Consider the following 23,361-nt stretch of genomic DNA (forward strand, 5'->3'; position numbering starts at 1 on the left):
TATGGGCCTCGGGTGCTCCCGGGGCAGGCGCACCCAGGCCCAGCAACACAGCCGCTCCCTGCTGGCAACAGAGGCCCTGTTGAGACACAAGGCAGTGGCAGAACAGCCCTTTATCGAGGGTCACAGGACAACACTAGGTCTCTGCAGCCAGGCGCTTCCCAGGCACAGCTTCTGCCTCGGGGCTGTTCCTCAGGGAGGCTGGCAGCCTGGCCCGGGACACGCACTGGGCACGCAGAGCGGGGGCCCGGGGCTGGGCAGTGGGGCCTTCACCGCCCCAGCCGCCAGGCCCTCACATGAGCAGGCAGCATGGTCTCTTCTCCACAGGGGCCGCCTCTGAGGGGGCTGTGAGTTTCAGCAGGGGCGGGTCTCCACTCGCCCCACAGCCACTCTCCGGCTGGGGGGTCTCAGTGTCCACAGGCAGGCCAGCCTCAGCAGCCTCGGGCCCCTCAGCTGGGGGTCGTTGCAGCTTTGCAGCCGCCCGCTGCCGCTTGAGCTCTGCCAGGGTGTGGTGGGCCTTGGCGCGCACCAGGGCGTCGGGGGAGGCGCTCTCCAGGGCGCTCAGCTGGTAGGAGACGCTCCGGTCCAGCCGCTTGGAGTACAGGTGCCGTCCCGGGGGGCCCCCCACTCGGCCATTGTGCGGCCTGGCCTCCTCAGGGTCCTCCTCCTGTTGGGGGAGCACGGCCCGGAGGCCATCAGCAGGCGCCCTCTGGCCTGGGGCCCCAGGCAGCACGGTGGTCCAGGAGCCAAAACAAGGGTGGGGGCGGAGCTGACCCCCGAGCGTGTGGCTCTTGCGTTTGAGGACAGGGTCACTGGCCCCACCAGGGTGTGAGGGCGGGCCGGGCTCACCTCCAGGGGCGGCGGCTGGAGCTCTGCGTCGGTCTGGCGGTCCTCATCCTCTTCCAACGGCTCGGGGCTGGCAGGTGGGGGCTGCTGCCACACGATGGCCTCCTGGGCGTGCTCCCTGCGGTACAGGCTGGTGCGCTGGGTCAGGCTCACCCGCCTCACCACCTTCCTGGGAGCGCAAGGAGAGGGTGGGGGAAGACATCGCCTTCCCTGTGGACTCTGCCTAGGCTGGCACCCTGGGCTGCCAGCTGACCTCAGCGGGGACAAAGCCCCAGGCCCAGCCCACGGGGCGGGGCCGCGGGGGCCTGGCGGGAGGGGTGGGCACTCACCCGCGGCTGCCAGTGCTGGAGGTGCGGCGGCGCAGCAGGGAGCGCTGGCGGCCCTGGGCACGCAGGAGGGCATCATGCTTGTGCTTCAGCTCCAGCAGCTTGGCGCGTACCTCCTCGTCCCCGCACACGTCTGCGGAGGAGCCGGAGGGTCATGGGCCCCGCCACGCGCCCCCTACACCACGAGGACGTGGTCCCCGGCTCACCGAGAGGCGTCTCGTCCATCAAGGACTTGCTGTTCAGGTCAGCCCCGTGTGCCACAAGCAGCTCCACCAGGCGCACCTGTGGGCCGGAGCGACAGGGCTGCTGAGGCCTGCAGAGCCTGTGGGCTCGTCAGCCCACCACCCGCGGGCACTCACCTGGCCCCAGTAGGCTGCCGCATGCAGCGGCTCCCAGCCGTCATGGTCCTTGGTGCTCAGGCTGGCCCGGTGGTCCAGCAGCAGGGCGGCCGCCTCGCTGAACCCGTTGGCCGCAGCAATATGTAGCTGCAGGCACACCACCCGCACCTTAGTCCCGGCTCCACTTGGGGGAGCGCCCTCCCCCACCCGGTCCAGTGCTGCATCCTCACCAGAGTGGCCCCGTGGTCCCGGGGGACGTCGAGGTCGGCCCCCGCCTGCAGCAGGTTCCGGATGTCCTCTAGCATGTGCAGCTCTGGCAGGGCCCGGGCCTGCTCGATGCTGTCCTGGGTGATGCCTGTGGGGCAGGGCACTCAGGGCTCACTCTCCCAATGCAGCCTCCCCCACCAGGGGGGTGGGGGGGGTACACTCACCGCGGCTGGCCATGGCTGTCTCCAGGCAGTCCAGTGTCTGCTCATCCTCACACAGGTCATAGGGCATGTTCCCATCCGTGTTGACTGCCAGGAGGTCAGCACCGCTGTGGAGAGGACGGACAGGGTGCTGGTCACGGGGCCTCTGTGCAGGGAGGGAAGCCCTCACCTCAGGCAGCACACTGTGGGGCTGTGTCCAAGGGGCCCAGGCCTCTGCTGAGAGGCAGCCCTGCTGGATGCCCCTGCATCTGTCCTTGGGCTGCTGGACTGTCAGGCGGTCTGAGCTCCCAGCCCCTGGCTCCCATGAATGTGTCAAGTGGGTCCACTTGCCCCAAGGGGTGCCAGGATTCTGGGTGCCCCGGGCCCTCTGCAAGGAGCGGGGTGTCCTCTGTGGAGAGGAGTGTAGTGGGGCTGGCATGCCCAGGCATCTGTGTGTGAGCGGGGAGACAGTCATTCACCTGCACACCCACCACTGACGCCCCCCAAGGCCAGCCGAGGGGGCTCCTGGATCCTGGCGAAGCTGACCACCCTCTCCATTCCCCAAGGCAGGTGTTCAGGAGCCCAGCCCTGCTCTGCCCTCCCCATTACCGGCCCCACCAGTGTCCAAGTATCCCCTTGCCGATTCCTCCCTTGTGACTCTGACCAGAGTGGCATTTCTGTGCAGACCCTGGGAAGGTCAGACAACCAAAGCAGGAGGTCAAAGCCTGCCCTCAGGGAACTCCCGCGGGTGGAGGGCCACGCTGCCTTGCAGCGTGCCAGTTCCCTGCAGAGGCAGCACTGTGGCCTCTGCCAGGCCCCAGCTATGCGCACTGGGGTGCAGGCAGGGCATGCCAGGGCAAGTGGAGACGGAGACCCAGGGGAGAAGCCTGGGCTGTCTCCACATGAGCTGCCCCCTGTGGGGAAGGTCCTGCCTGCCCCAGCCTGAGAGAGATGCCCACTCCAACTACCCATGCTCCCAGCGGGCCCTACCGAGCAATGAGCAGCTCCACCAGGTGCAGGTGGCCACAGGTGGCTGCGGCGTGCAACGGTGTCCAGCACTCACTGTCACGAGCGTTGACCCGGGCCCCAGCCTCCAGGAGCTGCTGCACCATCTCCCGGAAGTCGTCGATGCAGCTCTGCGGAGCGTGCAGCCTGAGTGTCTGAGCCCCCGCCGCGGCCCTGGCCTCCCCTCCCACCGCCAGCAGGGCTGACCTGATGCAGGGCCGTCAGGCCGTCCTCATTGGCCAGGTCAGGGCTGACCCCGCTCTCGAGGAACTGGCGGACTGCGGGGAGGACAAAGGCAGTCAGGGCTTGGGAGCAGAAGTTGGCCCGCGGGCCTGTGCGTCCTGCTCAGGCCCCTGCCCGGAGCACCTGGGTTGCGTGCTGTGCTGCAGCCAGGACAGCAGAGGAGCTCACGGAAGGCAGGAGGGACCCCAGAGCCCAGGCTGAGGGCTCGGGGCTGGACCCCCAGGCAGGGTGTAGACAGCAGCCCCCTGCCTCAGCCTCAGAACGCCTCCCCAGTTAGGGCCTTCCAGCCTTCCGACTCCTCCCAGAAAGGGCCCCCCAGGCCTGGGAGCCGGCATGCACCCTCAGACACCCCTCAGTCAGGTCCCATGTTCCCCCAGCCTTACACGCACACACACATGCACCCCTCCCCTGGTACTTGCAGCTCCCCCCACACCTCGGTGGCCAAGACTGAAGACCCAGGGTACCCAGGCCCAGCCCTCCCCAGCTGCAGCCCCTGCCCCACAGCTCCTGTTTGCTGGCTGACCCACGGCCACCGTGCCCAGCCCCCCTTCCCTGCTCTGGGCACACCCTGCCCCTCCTCGCCCTCTTCACCCGAGCTGCCACAGCAGAGGCCCCGCCCTGGAGGGAGACAGAAGGAGCCCTCAGGAGCCTCCCTGGGAGGGCAGAGGGGCTGAGAGCAGGCACACGGCAGCGGCAGGAAGGGGGTCCTGCCTAGCCTGTCCTCCGGGAAGGCTCCGAGGGGGAAGGAAGAAGTCAGAGGCAGAGCTGAGGATGGGCGTCGAGGGGGGCCTGCTGGGCAGCCCTGCACCCTGGGTCTAATCTGCCAGGGGCGGTGGCACATGTCTTTTATGGAGGCGAAGGCTCAGAACCCAGACAGGCAGGCGTCGTGGGCAACTCCCAGCACCCTGGCCAGAGGCAGAGAAGACGGCGGCTCCCAGCCCACCCCGCCTTGGCCCCCGGCCCAGCAGGGCCCTCTGCAGGCTGCCCTGGGCTCCCACTGGGAGGCTGCAGCTCCTGAGGCCTGCGTGAGTAGCGGGGACAGGGCTGCCAGCCAAGCGGGCCCGGACTTCAGCCACACTCACCTTCTTCCAGGTCATTCCGGGCAGCCGCCTCGAGGAGGGTGACGCTGGGCGGGAAGAGCACCCGCTTTCGCGCCGCGCCCTGTGGTGGCTGCCCTGGGCCCCTGCGGCCCTGGGCCTCCTTCTCAGCCTGGGCCCACGCCTTCACCTGCTGGGCCCGTCGCTTCTGGGCATGCTTCAGCCGCTCCTGAGTGCTCATCCTGCCCACCATGGGCATCTCTGCCAGCAGTTCCAGGTGCTCGGCCATGGCGGGGGCTGGCTGCCAGGGGGGGTGCGGGGGGCACCAACCGGGGCAGCACAGGGGCCAGGCTGGGCCTGAGGCGGGGGGCAGCTGGCTGGACTGGCTCCCTCAGGGGCATCCCCTCCCGAGGTTCGTGGCCTCTGTGCCTGGCAAGGCTGGGTCAGGAGGCCCCACGCTGTGACCAGGCCTGGGCAGGTGTGAGGGCCACGGGCCCCAGGCAGAAAGGCGGCGTGGGAGGGCACCTGCAGCCCGCCTCCCGGGGCCCGAGCACCTTGGCCGCTCGATGGGCAGGGCCTTCCACCCGCGTGGGGTCAGGAGGACACCCTGCAGGAAGCAGGCGGGACCTGGCCAGTGTCAGTCCAGGGTCTGAAGCTAATCACCCAGATAACAAGGCTGCAGCTCCCGGCTCCTCACGCAGGGGCAGGGCAGGGCAGGGCAGGGCAGGGCACACACCCCTGGGAGCCCAGAGAGCCCTTGCCTTTCTGTCTTAGGAGACCAGGTGGGGTCCAGGGGCAGCCATGGCCGGGCCTTCCTCCCCCGCCGCCCCCCAGCACCCCCAGCCTTCCGGGTGTCAGTGCTAAGAGGAGGTGCGGCAGGAGGGAGGGCTGGGCGGGTGTGTGTCCAGAGTCCGGGGGTCCTGGCCCCCAGTGCCTGGGGCTGATGCTCTCTAGGCAGGCAGGGCACCCAGGGCCCGGCAACTGTCTTCAGGAAGGGCCCCCTTTGGAGTAGCCAGTGGCTGAGCTGCACACGCAGGTGCTCCCTCCTGCCGACCTGAGAGGAGGAAGCAGGAAGCCATCAGGGCTGGATGGGGACAGGCCACCCCCCCCCCAGAGCCCCGCCCTGTAAGAAAACCTTGTGCGGCCCACTTTCTGGTCCCACACTCAGCGTTTCTCTGCAGCTCAGAGAAAAGAGCAGACGGACAGCATGCCCACTCACAGCAGGCCTCCGGCCAGGAGGCCCCTCAAGGCCCCATATTGGCCCTTGACCCATCTGCCCTCGGGCTGGGCTAGGCAAGCTCACTTTCTCCTGCAGCTCTGCCAGACTCCTGAGGGCGCCCAGGCCACCCTGCTCCTCGGCTGCAGAGGGTGGAGGGCATGGCCTGTGCTAGCCATGAGCTGCTCACCGCCCGAGTCTGGGCCTCTTCCTTGCCAGGCTTTCTAGTTCAGGCCACTCAATGCCCCCTCAGCTGTCCTGGGCTACATACAAGCCTTGCTTGTGTGAACATGAGCACAGTGGCCTGCCTGATCTGGGAGCTGTCCGGACAGATAGCCGGGCAAGCAGCTCGGCTGCGGCACAGCCCCACAGTCCCCACCATGGACTGTCTTGCCCAGCACGCCTGGTGTGGTCACCAGGCATGGTCTCAGGACACTGCTCAGGAGGCCGTGGCCAGGCCTCACCTAGAAGGTGCCCCTGCAGCTCAGCCTGCCCACCAAGAGGCCCCCTTCCCACTCGGACAGACCTCATGGCCATCTGGAGACTGACCAGCCTTCCTTTGACCAGACTTGTACTAGTGAGTGCCACTTCCTTCTGGAAGGAAACCGTCCTGGGCCAGGTCAGGTCAGATCAGGCCTCTCCAGCCTGGGGACCCCCAGTATACCCAGAGCCTCGCTTCTCGGGTCAGCCTGGCCCTGGACTTGGCTGGCACTCCACTATTCCCTCTGCTAGCCTGGCCTCAGAGGCTTCCTGGGGACAGGATGGGGGACCAGTGAGGCCAGGAAAGAGCTTTCCAGGTAGCACCCCTGCTCCGGGCAGCCCGCCCCCTGCTGGCCAGCTCTGCCAACTGCAGGGCCGGCACAGAAGCTGCCCAGACCCAGACTGCCTGCCTGGGTCTTCCGGTGCCCCGTGTCCTGCCTCTGCCTGCTCCCCACCCATGAGGCCCCGGCCAGACCCAGGTGTGGCAGGGCTTTCTGCCTCCCTGCTGGCCACTCACGGGTCCCTCATGCTCCCCTGGAGAGACTGAGCACCCCCTCCTGCCCACCTGTGGGACGTGCATCTCTCTGGAGTCGGCCTTGGGGCCTGCCAGGGAGGCCGGCCTCAAGAGCCTGTCCCACGAGACCATAAGGAAGGAGCAAGGCTGGCTGCCTTCTGCCTGGGCCTCACCCCCGCCCTACCCCTACTGCCCAGCGGGGCAGGAAGGGCGGGGGCTCGACAGAGACCCGCTCCCTGGGGGCCCCACACCCTCGCCAGCCAGGCAGTGCGTGCTGGAGATGCTGTTGGCCTGCTGGGCTGCAGCGGTGGAGCTGGGCACTCGCCCCACTCTGGGGGCCCACCTGCCTGAATCCCCAGGTCCCCTCTGGGTTCCTTCAACAGTGCTCCTTGCAGGAAGCTGCCTGAGGGCAGTCTCTGTGTGACCTTGGGCCTCTGGGCTGCCTCCCCTGAGAGAAAGGTGACCCATCGGCATCCAGGGACCCCGGGCAGTGGGCGTCCATCCTGGGAGCGTCTCCAGGAGGGCAGCACAGTGCCCAGGCCCGCACAGGCTGAGTCTGAGCTCTCTGCCCGCTCCCCCACACAGCGTCTGCCTCTCTGCCACCTCCCCCAGCCATAGTCCAGGAACAGCCCCCTGGAGCCGAAGACTTACTCCTGACTGAGCCACAGAGGCCAGCACAGCTCGGCAGAGTCCCGGCAACTGACCACCTCCCCACACCCAGGCTGAGGGGGGCTGAGCAGGGCAGCTGCAGCCTCCATCCGCAAATCCTGCCCCAAGCCTCCCTGGAATGTCAGAGATAATCTGCACAATTTTTCCAGTTCTCAGCTCCACGCCTGGAGTGTGGGACGAGGTGGGAGGAGCTTTCTGGAAGGACCATGGAGAATGCCCCCCTCCTCTGAGCCAGCACCACCAGAAGGCCTCAGAGTCTGTTGCGAGTGGCCCTGGGCCCTCAGAGTGGACAGACCCACGCCCAGCCTGAGTGCCTCAGGGGCCCCTCCACACCCACAGACACCCTGCCCCAGTGTCTCCACCCTCCACCTGGGAAACTGAGGCCTGGCCTGAACCCTGGTGCCCTGCTGAGACTCCCCCAGGCTGCCTCACAGGCACGCCCAGCATCTGTGTGAGGATCAGGGTCACAGCAAGAGCCGAGCGCCAGAGTGGGCGGGACCTGGGGGGGCAGGGGTGTGACCTGCAGAGAGGGAGAAGTTGGGGAGGGAGGGTGCCCACCTTCCCGCAGGTTCTGGGCCTTCACATTCTGGCTGCTGGGGCTGGTCCCTGTGGCTTTATCGACAAGAGCAAACGGTGGGGCAGGCATGCTCCTGGCTCTGGGAAGGGTGAGGCATGAGGCACCACCTGCAGGGTCACACAGAGACGCGCCCTCAGCAGGGGAGGCCGTGGGGCCAGGGCTCCGTGGCCAAAACCCTGGGACAGAGCTGACCCCTCCCGGTTGCAGGCAGGGACTGGGAGGCAGGACTCCCCTGACCCCACCCTGGCTCTGGCCTCCCGGCGCCCCCCCCCCTCCCCACCACCCCGCTCAGCTCCCCTGGGACACCGCCAATCCCCACCTAACGGCCAGCTGCCGAGGGCACAAGTCTGCCGGGGGTGCCGCTCGTCCCCGCCCTCTGCACACCCACCGGGTCTGTTTCCAGGGAGAGAGCCGGAACCTGGAGGGAGGCCTCGGGTCAGTGCTGCTCGGGTACGGGGCCAAGGCCCCAAGACAGGGCCTGACTCCTAACCCTTGTCTGGCTGTACAGCTCTGGGGGACCCTGGGTGGGGCGAGGGGTATGGGCCTTAGTGCAGGCACAGGCTGGGCTCTGCGAGGAAGAGGGCATGGTGCCCGGACCCTGTGTTGGCCCCGCGATGGGTCCACCTGGCGGGCCCAGGGGGCGCAGGTGGCGCCGGCGCGGGGGGCCGGGGGGACAGGCTGCGGAGCCAGGAGCGGCTGAAGGCAGGGGCCGGGCCAAGCGGCTGGCGTGGCGAGCATGGAAGGCCTGCTCACCTTCCGTGATCTGGGAGTGCTGCCAAGGGCTCCATCATCACAACACGCATGCAGGGCAGCCCCCAGCAGGCCCGCTCTGGAAAGCTCCAGGAGCTAGAGCCGCAGCAGCGCTCAGCCCTCCTCGTCCACTTCAGGGTCATGACGTGAGGCCCTGAGGGCTGTATGAGGGAGCTATCTATATGCTACCATGCAGAGGTCACTAAGAAGCTGTGTTCAGCGAAGAACCAAGGATTCACAATCTGTGCATGAGACAGGCTTTGCTGCATAACGCCTGTAAACCTGAGACGCACAGGCAGGCCTTGGGGCTGTGGGGCAGGTGACTGAGAGCTCAGGCCACTCCTGCTGTGCAGCTTCTGAGCTGCGTGAGGGCAGATCTCCTCGAAACAATGTTAAGTGCTCTGTCTGGGGAGGGCAGGTGTGAGCACGGCTGTCAGGTATCCGGTCGGCCAGGGGGGCGGGGACGTAACAGGCCCAACAGGCTGTGGGAGCCACAGAGGCTTCCAGATGCATGAGAGGTGTGATCAGATCCAGGGAGCAGAGGGCCCTGGCAGGAGACACGTGGGGACCCACATCCCCGCCTGACGGGGGGGGATGGGGGGAGCGCCTCGGGAGGAGGGCCAGCAAGAGGCAGACGGAGGAGGGAGACCCCTGAGAACTGGGACGGGAAGCATCCAAGGTGAGCAGGGCCACAGACGCCCCTGAAAGAGGGTCTGGAAGGGAGGGGTCTGTGGAGGCACAGACGGGGGAGTCATGCAGGGCTGGGGAGGGGTCTGCAGGAGGCACGAGGGGCGGGACGCATCGCAGACACAGCTGTGCGGAGGGACAACCGCAGGAGGCCCGGACCATCCGTGTGACCCCAGTAAGGGGTGGGCCTTTCTAGCCTGACAAAACCCAGAAACCAAAAGGGAGATTAACAAATCCCATCCTACTAGGTTTTTTTAATGTCCACACTGTGAAAACAAAACAAAGCCTATAAAATCAAAAGACAGATGGGCAACTGGGTAAAATATTTGCAGTAAACAGGACAAAGTGGTCCTCACATCAGTTACAACAGCTGCACATAGATGGAGCACGGACTCCACTGCAAACACCTGGCCGACACTCAATCCAGGCAAGCGGGAAGCAGGACACACCAGCGCGGGGAGACCCTGCCCACTTGTGGACAGCATCCATGGCTGGGTCACAAAGACTGAGGGCATCAGCCAGGAGGATATACCTACTGAGTGCCTACTGAAGTGTAGAGAGCCTTCAACCTGCTCAGCCAAGGTGCCATCCTGCAGGCAGCCCGCCTGGCATGCAGGAGGTCTCCTCATGTGACTCGGCTGCAGTCCCGAGGCAGGGCCCTGCCACCCTAGAGCCTCTCCTGGCATTCGAGGCAGGCAGCACGCAGGCTGCAGGAGAGAAGCAGCCCGGCTCCACGCCCTGACACCCCCCCGGAGCCAAGTACAGCTCAGTCTTTGCTCTCCCGCTTCCTGCCAGCCTTCTCTGGGGGCTGCTTTTTCTCTCCCCACTTCGCCCCCAGGCCTGGAAGTGCCACCCCCTGTTCCTGCTGCAGCCTGCAAGCCCCTGAGTCCTGGCTGACACGTCCATTGGCTGCACCAACCACCCACCCCATCCCTTGCCATGGGCATTGTGCCCCATCGCTGTGTCAGGTCCAAATTCCTGGTGGTCTCAATATCCCCGTGGACTACCCTTCAGCCCCTGCCCCTCCTCAGTGATGACCTCATCCTCAGCCTCAGCAGTACCCTGGACTCCATCACCTCCAGGAACTCCCCCAAACCTGCCCTGGCATTTCAGTTCCATGGCCGGGTTCTCTGCCACCACCCTCTCCCAGCTCACTCCTGACCGCAGCACCCCAGAGCCCCAGCCTGTCTTGTCCTCAAACAGCGGCTTCGAGCTCAGCCTCACAGGCTCCCAGGCCCTGAGCTTGTGGGAAAGTCTTGCCTGGCCTAACACAATGGCTTCGAGGTGGAATGTACCAGTGAAGCTGCTGACTGAAGACCACACTCAGACTTGACAGCCCCAAAGCCTTCCACTCCCTTCTCCCTCATCCTCACATTCAGCTGCTGACATGTTTCCTGACAAGACAGAAGCCATCAGAAGAGGACATCCACCTCCATGAAAAAGCCAGCAATCACGGAGCCCACCACAGGGCCTTCCCAGGCCTCAAAGGCCCCCCACCCCCGGGCCTCCAGCACCCTGGGGAGGACCCAGGACCCGGGCTCCCAGCACCAGCTCCCTGCTCCAGCCTCTTCCTATCAGCAGAGTGATGATCTCAACATAATTCAAGAAACAACAAATCCCACTGGAGGAGATGAGGATGCTTGCTACCACTAGATCTGTTCATACTGTATTGAAGGTTCCAGCCAACGCAACAGGGCAAGAAAAAGCAATAAAAGCAGTAAGAATAGGCAGGGTGAGGGACATCCCTGACAGTCCAGTGGTTAGGACTCGGTGCTTTCACTGCTGGGGCCCAGGTTCAATCACTGGTTGCAGAACTAAGATTCCACAAGCCAGATGCTGCAGCCAAAATACACACATACACATGTATATAAAAGAACAGAAAGGGGAGGAAAAAACTCAGTATTTGAAAATGACATATTGTGTATGATAAAAACCTGCAAAGTCCTAAAAAACTATGAGAATATGAGAACACAGCAATAGTGACAGATACTAGGCTAACATACAAAAATAAATATTTGTAAATGCCAGCAACAGTTAGAAGATAAAATTGTAACAACGTTATTTATGTCCAAAAGTGTCAATGTGTATGAATAAATCTAATAAAAGATGTGCAAGACCTCCACAAAGAAGACCACTGAAACTTCTTAGAGTTCACAAGAGAACAACCAAAAGGGACAGACCACACGTAGAGATCAAAAGACTATGAACCATAATGATGCCATTTCTCCCCAAATTTACCCAAGACTCAATGCAATCCCAGTTAAAATCCCACTAGGTCTATTTGAAACTCAAACAATTCTCCATTTAACAGGGAATGCCAAAAGGCAAGACTTGTCAGTGAAACCGTAAAAGAGGACAACATGCAGTACTTAGAGAATGGAGCCAGGGGACAGAAGGGAGTCCAGAAACAGACGCTCGGCTATGACAGTGCCCCACAGCAGGGCAGGCCGTCTCACTCAACGCGGCGGGCCGGCCCACGGTGCGAGGAGATGCTCACCTTCACCCCCGCCCAAGCTGGGCATCCACACGTGACTGGTGAAGCCGGGCCCACGGAGACCTGACGCCAAAAGCACAGTCCGCTCGATGAATGAGACAGGTCTCAGCACAATTGCAGTGTTCTGTCCTGCGGGGGACCTGAGGAGGAGACAGGCTGTAGACCAGGGAGCAAACGGTGACGGACCCCACGGCAGGGTCCCACTGCGCCTGCTCCTTCACCCCACAGCCACCACCCACAGCGCCACAGCCGCCGCTCCCCCCAGGCAGACCTCTGAGGGACGGGCGGGGTGACCCACACAGCCACCCGCTGCCCACCTCCAGGAAGGAAGGAACACCCAGGCCAAGTGAAGTGTGGGCACAGAGGCCCAGAGAAAGACTCCTGGCGGGTCTGAGGGCAGGGGGGGCAGGCAGGCAGGTGTAGGGAGGCGCAGGGCATGGCCGGCCCTCACCTCCGGGAGGGGCAGTGACCACACTGAAGGTGAAGCTGGGGTACCAGCCCAGGCCGCTCCCTCCAGCCCGCTCCTGCCCCAGCCCCTCTGGGCCTGCACCTCACGGGCCCCTGCCTGCTGCCCTGCCCCTGGTCAGGGGTCCAGCTCTCTCCACACTCAGCCCTGGGGCATTGAAAACACAAGCCTCAACCCAGTCACCCCTCGCCTGAAATGGTCCAAAAGCCCTGCTGGCCCCGTGAGGTCCGTGCAGCTCAGCCAGCCCATCGAATCCCAGGCCAGGCCCGCTCCCAGCCCGGCCCTCAGCGGCCCTGCCCATTGCCCCACTATCGGGCCTGTACCCGGGATGAGCTTTTCCACACAGCCTCCCGCAGGGTATCGGGGTGCCCTCTTTAAATCTTTTTATTGTGAAGTGTGATACTATGAAAATGAATAAACAGAAACCTCATTTACAAATCCAGGCAGGGGATCTCCCCAGTGGATAGGACTCCACACTTCCACTGCAGGGGCCCAGGTTTGATCCCTGGTTGGGGAACTAAGATCCCACAAGTCATCGGGCGGAGCCAAAAAGACAAATAAAAATAAAGCAAATGAAATAAGAGAGAATCCAGCAGCCAGAAGGGAGCACTCTCACACCCTGTCACTTCAATTGCAGGTCCCACAGGGGCAAGGTTACTACAACACTACCTGGCAGGACAAAAGCAGATTTTCTCCCCATCTGGCAACAGCGCACCACACTCAGTTTCCTCCAAAGGGCTCTCTGTCCATGACAGCTCCTCACACCCCCCTTCTCCTCCTTAAGTTTCCTCTCCTGTGTCCTCTATGCTTGCCTGTGGTTCCCCATGGGCTACAGGTCCTGATTTGCGGTTGTTTGCTCCTCTGAAATAAATCCATTTCCCTGATAAAAATAACTGGTTGTTTTAAATCAGTAATACAAGTCCTGAAAGTGCAAAAATCACAATGCACAAAAAATGGAGATGCAAACCCATGTGAGCTCCACCCCATCAGGATGGCACCAAGCCGCTCAGAGCCCTCTTACACTCCTCCATGTAGTGACCACCACCTCGCCTTTCTTCATGCCAACACCCTCCACGCCCCTCCTGAGCTCAATCTGGTGCTGACAGGCCGGAGTTCCATATGGAGCTGTGCCCCGTGCTCTGGGCTGCCTCACCCCCACTGTGTGGGATTCACCCACTCCAAAGCGTGTAGCTCCAGGCTTTCTCCCTTTGGCTGAGTAACAGCCCAAGAGGAGCCTGTCTGCACAGCCCAGGGCACACTCTGATGGGTGTGGGCCTGTGAACACCCTATCCACTGACACTGGTGTACAGTCGCCAACCACAGGCTGTGACGTGAGTCAACAGACACTACCACTGCTCTCCAAACCTATACCAGTTTCTCCTCCCAACAGCCAAGGGGAAACAGTCCAGTTGGTTTTATTCTTTTTGTCACTCTTTGCGCAGTGCTCAGTTTGCAGCTGGCTGAGTATTAATGGAATGAGACATCTTTCTGAAGACAAGTCTCCTATACTATCTTCTAAAGGGAGGCTAGTCTGCATCACATTTAGTTCTGCAGTCCACCTGGAGCTAATGTTTGTGTCTGGTGTGAAGAAGGAAATCTGTGGAGTTGTAAAATATGCCTGCAGAGTAACCGACACGCCTCCCTTCAAAAGGCAGACCTAGTCCTCCCCCCACCGTTAGTGTGGGTGGTGGCACTTCCGCACTTGCTCAATGCCCATGGTCAGAGTGTGAAAGGCGCCCTGACCGCACCCCTGCTCTCCCCCAGGCTACTCACTCAGGGGGAGCCAGCCACCCGGAAGCAGACCCTTCCTCCGAGTCGAGCCTGCAGATGTGGGAGAGAAGCGCTGTGTCTGAGGGCAACTGTTGGACATCAGTATTTAACTACTACAGGCTCCAATTTCATGTTTGTTCCATGAAAGTGATAAAGTGTTAGTCACTCCATCATGTCCAACTCTTTGCAGCCCCATGGGCTGTAGCCCACCAGGCTCCTCTGTCTGTGGGGTTTTCCAGCAAGAATACTGGAGTGGGTTGCCCTTCCCTTCTCCAGGGGATCTTCCTGACCCAGGGACTGAACCCAGGTCTCCCTCACTGCAGGCAGATTCTTTACCGTCTGAGCCACCAGGGAAGCCCCTTTTTATTCTGTATTTATATCCAATTGTCCCAGCACCATTATTTAAAAGTTGCTTCTCTCCATGTTGTTCTACAGTGCCACTTTGGTAATAAATTAAGTTCCTATACATACATGTGATTCAATGGACATGAGTTTGAGCAAACTCCGGGAGACAGTAAAGGACAGGGAAGCCTGGCATGCTGCAGTTCACAGGGTCACAAAGAGTCGGACACGACTTAATGACAGAACGACAACATACATGTGAGCCCGTCAAGACTTCTGACTCCATCCCACCAGTCCCTACAACATCCTACCCGCTGTGGCTTTGTAATGAGTCTCCTCTCTGGCTCCCCAGCCCTCTTTCTTGCTGGGGGCGCTAAGTCCTGCTCACCTTCTGGCCTTAGCTGCCCTTCTGACCCACCCGTGAGATCTGAGTCCTTTCTCAGACTCCCCTCAACAGTAGAACCACAGGAAAGTGAAGCCCTTTCAAAGCTGTGACCTATAAACGTGACATTTCCTTTGGCTTAGCTACAGCTGCCCAGCCTCTATCCTGTGAGGGACGATGAGCCCAGGATGCTGGCACACGTGTACACGTAATGCTGGCAGCTGCCTTGGCCCAGGGCCAGGGCACATACTGGAGGCCACTTGGACCATGGAGGAAGGGGCTGCACGTTCAGCAGCAGTGTTGTGGGGGCTGGAAAATCTGGAAGGGTCCCTCACCGAAACCAGGGGAGCCCCAAAGCTCCCTCCTCCACTGCCTTTCCGTCAGCCACCCACCCCTAAGAAAATCGAAAGCCCAACTCACAGCAAGGTATGAGAAGTCTAGACAGCCAAATGAAAGAAGTTAGGCAACTGGAGGCACCTGCATGTCAAGAGTCTCGGAGAACCAAGGATAGACGCCAGCCCTGGCCACTCTCACTGCCGAGGGCCTGGGTTCCATCCTTGGTTGGGGAACTAAGATCCCACGAGCCACACAGAACAGAGGGGAAAAAGCCCAGCCCTCTCTCAGCTAAGAGGAGAAAGGACGGCTTCCAGAGGCCTGAGCACCACACCTTCCCAGCGGTCAGGTTCCAGGCTCGACGCCCCGCCGCCCACAGCCATGCGAGCCTCATGATTCCCGTGCAGTCTGGAAACGAAGGCTTGACAATTCAGCAGTGTCCAAACCAGAATACTGGAAGTGGGATTTGGAGAGGGCAGCGTTGGGACGCTCGGCCTAAGAAGAACAGGTGCGCAGGCTCTGGACGGCCACGGGTGCACACACGTGTCCCCACGAACCAAGGCAAGCTGATGGTCTGTTTACAGGTGCCTGACATGAGAGGGAAGAATGGTGGGAGCCCCGTGACTGGGGGCCGTGGCAGGGAGAGGCGTCTGGAGCAGCCTGAGGCCAGAGACTCTCCAGCAGACCTGAAACACGACGCTGCCGACCCTGTGAGCCTGAGTGGTCATCTAGGCGTCCCGTGAGGCGACAGCTGGTGCACAGCATCTGGCTCTGCAGACAGAAAGACTGACATGTCTCCAGCTTCCGCGCCACGGGGCAGTGCACTCAAGTGCAGAGTAAACGTCACTCTGCCAGCCATGCAGCGTGAAACCAAAGGCGTGCTCCACTTCCGGCTGTATAAACAGAAGAACTGGAGGCCGGGACTCAGCTATTTGAACACCAATGTTCACAGAAAAACTGTTCACAATTGCTACAAAGCAGAAACAACTCCAGTGCCCAATGCCAATGGACAGATGAAGAAATAAGATGTGGTACATATACATACACAATGGAATATTCAGCCATACAAAGGAATGAAATCCTGACATATGCCAGAAATGTATCAAATAAAAGGATACATGTATGATTTCCTTTTACATATTAGGTAAATTCAGACATAGAAAGCAGGGGTTGGGGCAGCTGGTGTAAGGAAATAGTGTTGAATGGACAGAGTTTCTGTTTCAGGTCATTCAAAAGTTCTGGAAATTAAGGATGGTAGCTACACAACACTGCAAATGTATTATTCAAGTAAACAGACAATATGCTGGAATGCAACACAAGATTCAGTGAGTTTACATGGAATGAAAGCATATAGAGAATGTTCACTGACCACAACAGAACTAGTCTATAACTCGATAACATAAAAATATCTGGAAAAATTCCCAAATATTTGGAAACTTTAAAGCATACTTCTAAATAACCTACAGGCTAAGGAAGGAATCAAAATGGAAAGTAGAAGATATTTTGAACTGAATGAAAATGAAAACACATCAAATACAGTAGATGCATTTAAAGCAGGGCTTAGCGCTTCCTCACTGGAAGAACCCACCTGCCCCTGCAGAGGACACAGGTTTGGTCCCTAGTCCGGGAAGACCCCACACGCCAGGGGGCAAGCAAGCCTGTGAGCCATGACTACTGAGCCTGTGCTCTGGAACCCTCAAGCTGCAACTCCTGAAGCCCACACACCACAACTAGACAATAGCCCCCACTCAGCAATAAAGACCCAGAGCAACCAAAAATAAATAAATAAAACAAAGCAGGGTTTAGAAGAAAACTTCTAATTTTGAATGCGTAAATAACAGGGATGGTCAAATCAATCACCAAAGCTTCCAACTTAGTAAGAAGCTAGAAAAAAAGAAGAAAATTCAACCCAAACTAAGTGAAGGGAATTAATAATAAGAACAAAAAAGTAATGAAACAGAATAAATGGGGAATTCCCTGATGGTCCAGAGGTTGGGACACCATGCTTCCACTGCAGGGGCCACAGATTCAACCCCTGGTCGAGGAACTAAGATCCCACATGCTTTGTGGACCAAAAAAAAGAGAAAGAAAACAGACAAAAAGAGAATACTAAAACTAAAAGTTGTTCCTTTGAAAATATTAATAAAATCAATAAGACTCTCACCAAACTGATCAAGAAATGAAGACAAAAACGACCAAAATCGTGAAAGAAATACAGGCTCACTACAGATCCTACAGACAACTAAATGGGAACGTTCTGAACAATTTATGATCATAAACTTTAACAACTTAAGTCAGGGATCAACAAACTACAGCCTATGGACCACATCAGCTTACCATCTCTTTTGTAAATGAAGTTTTATTAGAAAAAACCATGCTCAATTGTTCATGTATTGTCTATGGCTGTTGTGTGTTAGACAAAGAACTGAGCAATCACAACAGAGACCATATGGCCTGAAAAGCCTAAAATATTTACTATTTGGCCCTTTATATATATATTTTAAAAAACTGCCATGTTTGACTTAGATAAATGGGCAAGTTATCTGAATGAAACAAATTATCAAAATGGAATCAAGAAGAAATAGAAAACCTGAACAGTCCTTTAACTATTAAAGGAATTAAATTTCTAATTAAAAACTTTCCCACAAAGAAACTCCATAGTTTGCTATTTAAACAAGAAAATCAACAGAAGCAGAAAAAGACTTGGAAAAATCCAGTATCCATTCATGATTTTTGCTTTTCTTTCTTTATTTTTTTTCCATTCATGATTAAAAAAAAAAAAAACCTTAGAAAACTAGGAATAAAAGGAAAAACCCTCAATCTGGTAAAACCCTCGGGACTGAGAGCAAGGTAAGAACATCGACTCCTACCACTCTTACTCAACACTGCAACCCCCAGGCAGTGCACTAAGGCACGAAATGAAAAGCATACAGATGGAAAGGAAGATGACACCTTAGATGCAGGAGGCATGTAGAAAGATTTGTAGAAAATCCTTAGAAATCTGCAGCAGGGCTACTCAAACAAATGACTATATTTAGCAAGGTTGCAGGATACAAAGGACAGTACACCAAAATCAAATTTATGTCTCTGAACTAGTAACAAAGGATTGGAACATGTAAAATGTTAAATATATCATTTGCAAAATTAGTGTCTCCAAACAGAACGGGTGCTGACACTGGCTGCTGAGGGCAGAGCCTGGTCTACTTCCCCCTCAATACGGCTTGAACACAGTTAATCAATCACTTCTAAGAAACAGACGGAAACAAAGCCTGAAACCAGGTGGTGCCAGCTCCAGACCAGGTCCTGGAGGGCAGTGCAACCTCTCGCTTGCGGGCCTGGGGGTGAGGCTGCCCAGCGGCCGGGAGGGCGGGACCAACAGCCTGGCTGGCCCTCAGGGAGCCGCCCGGTGGAGCATCCCCAACGCGCGCGAGACCTGCAACCAGAACCACTCAGCCAAGCCACTGTACAATTCCTGACCCATGGCAGCTGTGAGAGAACAAAAATTCATTGCTTTAAATCATAATGTTTAAGGGTAATTTGTTATACAGCAATAGATAATTAATACAGAGACCTACATAAATGGAGCAATATGTACCATGCTCTATATTCTTACAATGTCAACTCCTCCCCTGACAGATCCCTAGCTTCGGTACAACCCCAGTCAAAACGCCAGCAAGCTCTTTTTGAGAAACTGACAAGCCAATTCTCACATTTACATAGAACTACATCATATCTTGAAGAGCCAAAATGATTTGAAAAAGAAAAACCAAGTTGGAAAAGTACTTATATTTGACCTTAAGACTTATTTTAAAGCTAAGATAATCAAATCTGCAGGATATGAGCAATAAGATCAATGAATAGAGAATCCAGAAGTCCACCCACACATACTGTCAGCAATGGAGGTAAGGTAACACAATGGGGAGAGGGTGGCCTTTCAAAATGGTGTTGGAATGCCCAGTTATCAAAGGAAAACAATGACCCCTGACCTCTTGACCATTAAAGAAAGCATAAACCATAAAGAAAAAAAAATAACAAACTGAACTTCATCAAAATTATAAGTATTTGTCTGTTTAAGACACTGGTGACAAAATTAAGTCAAGCCACAGACTGAGGACATTTTTTCAATACTTGTATCTGGCAAAGGACTTGCACTCCACACATATAAGGAATTCTTAAAGCTTGATGAGACGACCCATTTTTTATGGGTGAAACGTCTGGACACGTCACAAAATAAGATATACAAATGACCGAGCAGGCAAATGAAAAGATGTGCAACACCATTCATCATTAGGAAATGCCAACTCAAGGCACAACAAGCCATCAACACTCACAAGAAAGGTTAAACTTTCAAAGAATGACAAAAGGACACAGAACAACTGGGAATGTAATATGATTTCCCATTTTAGAAAATAGTTGTGGCACTTTTTGTATAGAGTGAAATACAAGTACACACTTCAACCATCATTTCTGTAATCTCAGCCCAAGAGAAATAAAGTGTATGTCCATACAAAGACTGGTAAACATGAATATTCACAGCAGTTTTATTCACAATAGCCAAAAACTGGAAGGAACCGAAATGTCCATCAACACGTGTGTGTATGGAGTAAACAGTGTACCTATACAATGGAATACCAAACCATCCAGCAAGAAAAACAATGAACTATGGAGACATGCAGCAATCTGAATTTCCAAAACATTCTGTCTGGCGAAAGGAAGTCAGACACAAAAGTCTTCATCCTGTATGCATCCACTTATGTGAAATTCTAGGAAAAGAAAACAGGGACAATGAATCTATAAAAACAAAAGCAGATCAGTGGTTGCCTGGGACAGGGAAGACAGTGGACTGAGCAGAGGGAAAGGGACTTTCAGGGATGAGGGAAATGTTCTGTGTCTGGATTATGGTGGCATTTACAAGGAGCACACATCTATCAAAACCCACCAAATTATTTTATATAGGTGCCTTTTATTATATGTAAACTACACCTCAATAAAGTTGGATGTATAAAAATAAAAGCATACAACCTAAGTCTTCCCCTGGCCTCTAACTCCACGTGATCTGGCTCCTCCTGGCCTTGTCTCCTCCCACACCTCTTTCCACTACCCACTCAGCACTGGCCTACTTCCTGCTTCCTGCACCTTGGGGACCTCGGCTCCAAACCACAGAGGCTGGGAGCTGAGCTCGGGAAGCACACTCTGCGTTTAAAGTGCCAGGAGCAGAGGGCACTGGTCAAGTTTGCTGGCCTCTGAGGGAATCAGTCTCCTCCTCTGTAAACGGAGTGGTAGCACCTTCCTTATAAGGCTCTTATGAGGGCTCAATGAGCTACGACATAGCACTTTTCGGTATCTGGCCCAGGGGCTGGCAAACTGACCCACTGTCTGCTTTGGTATGGCCCATGAGGTGAAAATGGTTCTGACTTTAATGATTGGCAAAAAAAGAAAAAGAATATTTGGTGACACATGAGTATTATGTGAAATTCAAGTGTCAGCATCTGTCATGTAAAGTTTTGTGGAAACAGAGCACATTAACTTGCATATTGTCTGTGGCTTCTCTTCCACAAAACAGCAGAATAGCTGCCACAGGGATCACGTGGCCTGCAAAGCATGAAACACTGACTCTCTGGCCCTTCACAGAAAAGCTCTGCCGACCCCAATCTGCCACCCCATTGTCGTGCCCCTTTCTGTCAGCTGTCTGGAAAGTTCTTCACAAGATCTCAGCATATCTCTTTCCTTTCTGCAGCTCAGATCCCAGCTTAAACACTGCCTCCTCAGGTCCCCTGCGGTCAACCTGTCACTCTGGGGTGTCTTCACCTTGCTTCCATTGTTGGCACTAGTCACCGTTTTCTTCCCCGAGCCCCGGGCCTGACCTGCAGGAAGTACACACTACCGCAGGAGCTGATGGGTTCCCGACACTGAGGGATGGCGCAGAAGTGGACGCAGGTGAAGCCCAGCCCAGGACTGAGCCGCTGGGTGGATGAACTGTCACTCAGCTATGAGTGCAGCTCTGCCAGGGCTGGGCTTGGCACTGGGATGCAGTGCCTGCAATGGTGACACATGCAGTGCCCATGCGCCCTGAGCACAGCCCGGAGCAAACGCAGGAGGCCCGTGGCCACAGCGAGGCTGACCACATGCCCTGCCAGCGCAGAAGGGCCATCCAGACATACCGGATGGTCTGCAGGAGCTTCACCAGGGCTCACCTGCTCCTCCTTCCAAAACAGGAGGAGGTTCTGGGGGTGGGTGGGGGTGAGTCTTACAAAGCACCCCATACAAAACCCACCCAACAGCAGTGGTCAGATCAAAGAATGACCAAAGTCTCGGACAGTCCCGGCAATCTGTGTCTGGCACAGCCCCCCAGGAAGCACGCAGCCCAGACTTGCTGTCTGCCGCTGGGCCTCACCACATGGCCAGTACAGGGCCCGGCAGCCGAGCGCCTCCTCCTCCCCGACCCGTCGTCCCAGACGTCTGTGGAATTAGACTTGACTGTCCCTCTGTCCTTTTTTCTCAATCCGATGTGCTGGCAGGGCCGTTCCTGAGAACACAGAGCTTGGGAAGGGAGACGGAAGCTCACTCTCACCCCTCCCCGCCTCCTCCACCACTACTGCAGGGGTTCAGGAGGGTGGAGACCCGACACACAGGGCAAGGTGATTAGGAGTGGGGTGGGGGCAGAGGAGGGGGCGAGTGTGCAAAGACAGGCATGTCATCCTGCAGTCTCTGAAGAAGGATGTTCAGGAGGGACAAGGATCAGATCTGCATTTCGGACCCATCACTCTGCCTATGGTGAGAAGAATGGAGTCAAAGCGCTGAGTCGGAGCCCAGAAGAGCGGCCAGGAGCAAAGGCTCCCATTACAGAAGGAGGTGCAGGCTGCTGGTACAAGAGATGGACAGGACAGCCAGGATCTGGGCAACTGAGCAAAAAGTCTGAGAGAAGACACTACCACCCAGACATCTTGCTTTGGCTAACAGGTGGACCGGGGCAGAGGTACTGGAGTGGGGAACTCTTGGGGCGCAGGTGCTGTGCTAGGTCATCACAGGCTCATCTGAGACTGAGGTTCCAAAGCTGCACCCAGTGAGATTCAGAAATCCCTAGAAAACAGATACCAACGTGGAGCCCACAGGTACCAAGGGCCTCTTGCTGGGCTCCTGCCAGCCCAGGAACCTTCCGGGAGAGCAGAGTCCAGGCAGGTGAGGGAGGAAGCCAGGGCAGGTCCGCGGAGAGCGCACAAGGAAGGAGGGATGGACCTGCTGATGCTGCTCCATCCCAGCTCTGAGCAAGAGCCGCCGGCACACCGGAGGCCGGCAGGGAGCTGGCTGCTCGCGGGGCCAACGCGGTCCAGGATCCATTAGGGAGCCATCCGCCCATAAGGCGACTCTCTCCAACCTAGGGTTCCCCTCGCTGCCCCTGAAGTAAGCCAGGAGGCCAGCCAGGGGCACAGAGGCCCTTCACAGCTCTCCCAGGGAGCGGCATCTCAGGGAGCAGAGGGGCTGAGAAGTGCAGTGCGGGCCCCCACTCCACCCCCAAGCTAAGGACGGGGGAGGGGAAGGAAGGCCCAGAGCTCCGGAGAGGGCTAGCCAGAGCTCGGCCCTGGCTCCCGCTCCCCCACACCTGGAAAGCCTCCGCACCCACAGAAACTAACCCCAGAGTCGCCGCAGCTTCCACTGCAGGACAGGGAGGGGCCCCGCCGGCGTGGACCTTCCCGCCCAGGCCCGAGCGCCTCCGAAGCCGCGCCGGCCAGCGCTCGCCGAACAGCGGTGGCTATTCCAGCCCGGACACCCATCGGTGGGCTGGAGCCCAGGATCCCCACCAAGGAGGTCACTAGAACCCCTGGAAGTTTAGGAATTTGGCCCAGAAAGGCTCAGGTTTTTCCTCTGGCATCGCTCCAAAGCACACACGAAGCCTGGCAAGTACCTTCTCTGCAGGCCCGAATGTCCTCGGCTGAAACGGAGGTAACTCCGGTGCTGCCTACCTGGCCAACAGGTTACACGGCTGAAAACCCCGCATTCGACTCAGCCGCGAACAGCGCCCCGGGCCGGCCTTCACGGCCGCCACTCCAGGAGCCTTCCCGACCCTCAGCACCGGCGCCGAGCGGGGCCTGGGCGGCCTCCCGCCGGGATCCTAGCCTCCCGGTTTCCCCGCCCGCCCGCAGGCCCCGGAAGTCCGCGCCTTACCTTCCGCCTCGCGCCAGCAGTCACCTCGCAGCCGATCCTAGCCAGTCCGCGGGTCCTTTTGCCCAGCGCTCCTCCCGGCGCCGCGGGGGCGGGCCCGCGCCCGGCCCTTGCCATGGCAACGCGAAACTTCCGGCCCGCGCGCTCCAGGACCGGAAGTTGCCGCGCGGGGGCGGAGTCGAAGCGCGCGGGGGCGGGGCTTGCCCAGAGCGACTGGGGAGGCTGCGGACCGCTGCTTGGGCAGGGGACAGAGATGGCCGGCCGGCAAGGGGAAAGCCTGCCGGGGCGAGAAGCGCAAGTAGTCACAAGTTTACCAGGAGGG

The 23,361-nt window shown here is 58.0% G+C and overlaps 1 protein-coding gene across 10 annotated transcripts; it reads right to left on the reverse strand.

The window, feature by feature from the left end:
- Window positions 1–91: 91 nt before the first annotated feature.
- On the reverse strand, window positions 92–23,170 carry PPP1R16A (protein phosphatase 1 regulatory subunit 16A). 10 transcript variants are annotated; one of them, XM_070464395.1, is made up of 15 exons: window positions 23,043–23,170; window positions 22,783–22,840; window positions 11,590–11,726; window positions 7,975–8,073; window positions 7,637–7,762; window positions 4,245–5,253; window positions 3,127–3,197; window positions 2,905–3,050; window positions 1,939–2,042; window positions 1,738–1,862; window positions 1,529–1,654; window positions 1,376–1,451; window positions 1,173–1,302; window positions 847–1,012; window positions 92–664 (listed from the first exon to the last, which is right to left on the reverse strand). In XM_070464395.1, the coding sequence occupies exons 6-15, from the start codon at window positions 4,486–4,488 to the stop codon at window positions 290–292; spliced, it is 1,563 nt and encodes a 520-aa protein (XP_070320496.1). In that variant the 5' UTR covers window positions 4,489–5,253; window positions 7,637–7,762; window positions 7,975–8,073; window positions 11,590–11,726; window positions 22,783–22,840; window positions 23,043–23,170; the 3' UTR covers window positions 92–289. The 10 variants fall into 10 exon arrangements, with proteins under 10 accessions (XP_070320496.1, XP_070320499.1, XP_070320493.1 ...); XM_070464398.1 differs by lacking the exons at window positions 22,783–22,840; window positions 23,043–23,170 and adding exons at window positions 7,061–7,191; window positions 15,214–17,060; XM_070464392.1 differs by lacking the exon at window positions 22,783–22,840.
- Window positions 23,171–23,361: the final 191 nt, after the last annotated feature.

Source organism: Odocoileus virginianus, unplaced genomic scaffold (assembly GCF_023699985.2).
Source record: "Odocoileus virginianus isolate 20LAN1187 ecotype Illinois unplaced genomic scaffold, Ovbor_1.2 Unplaced_Contig_23, whole genome shotgun sequence".
Taxonomy (NCBI): domain Eukaryota; kingdom Metazoa; phylum Chordata; class Mammalia; order Artiodactyla; family Cervidae; genus Odocoileus; species Odocoileus virginianus.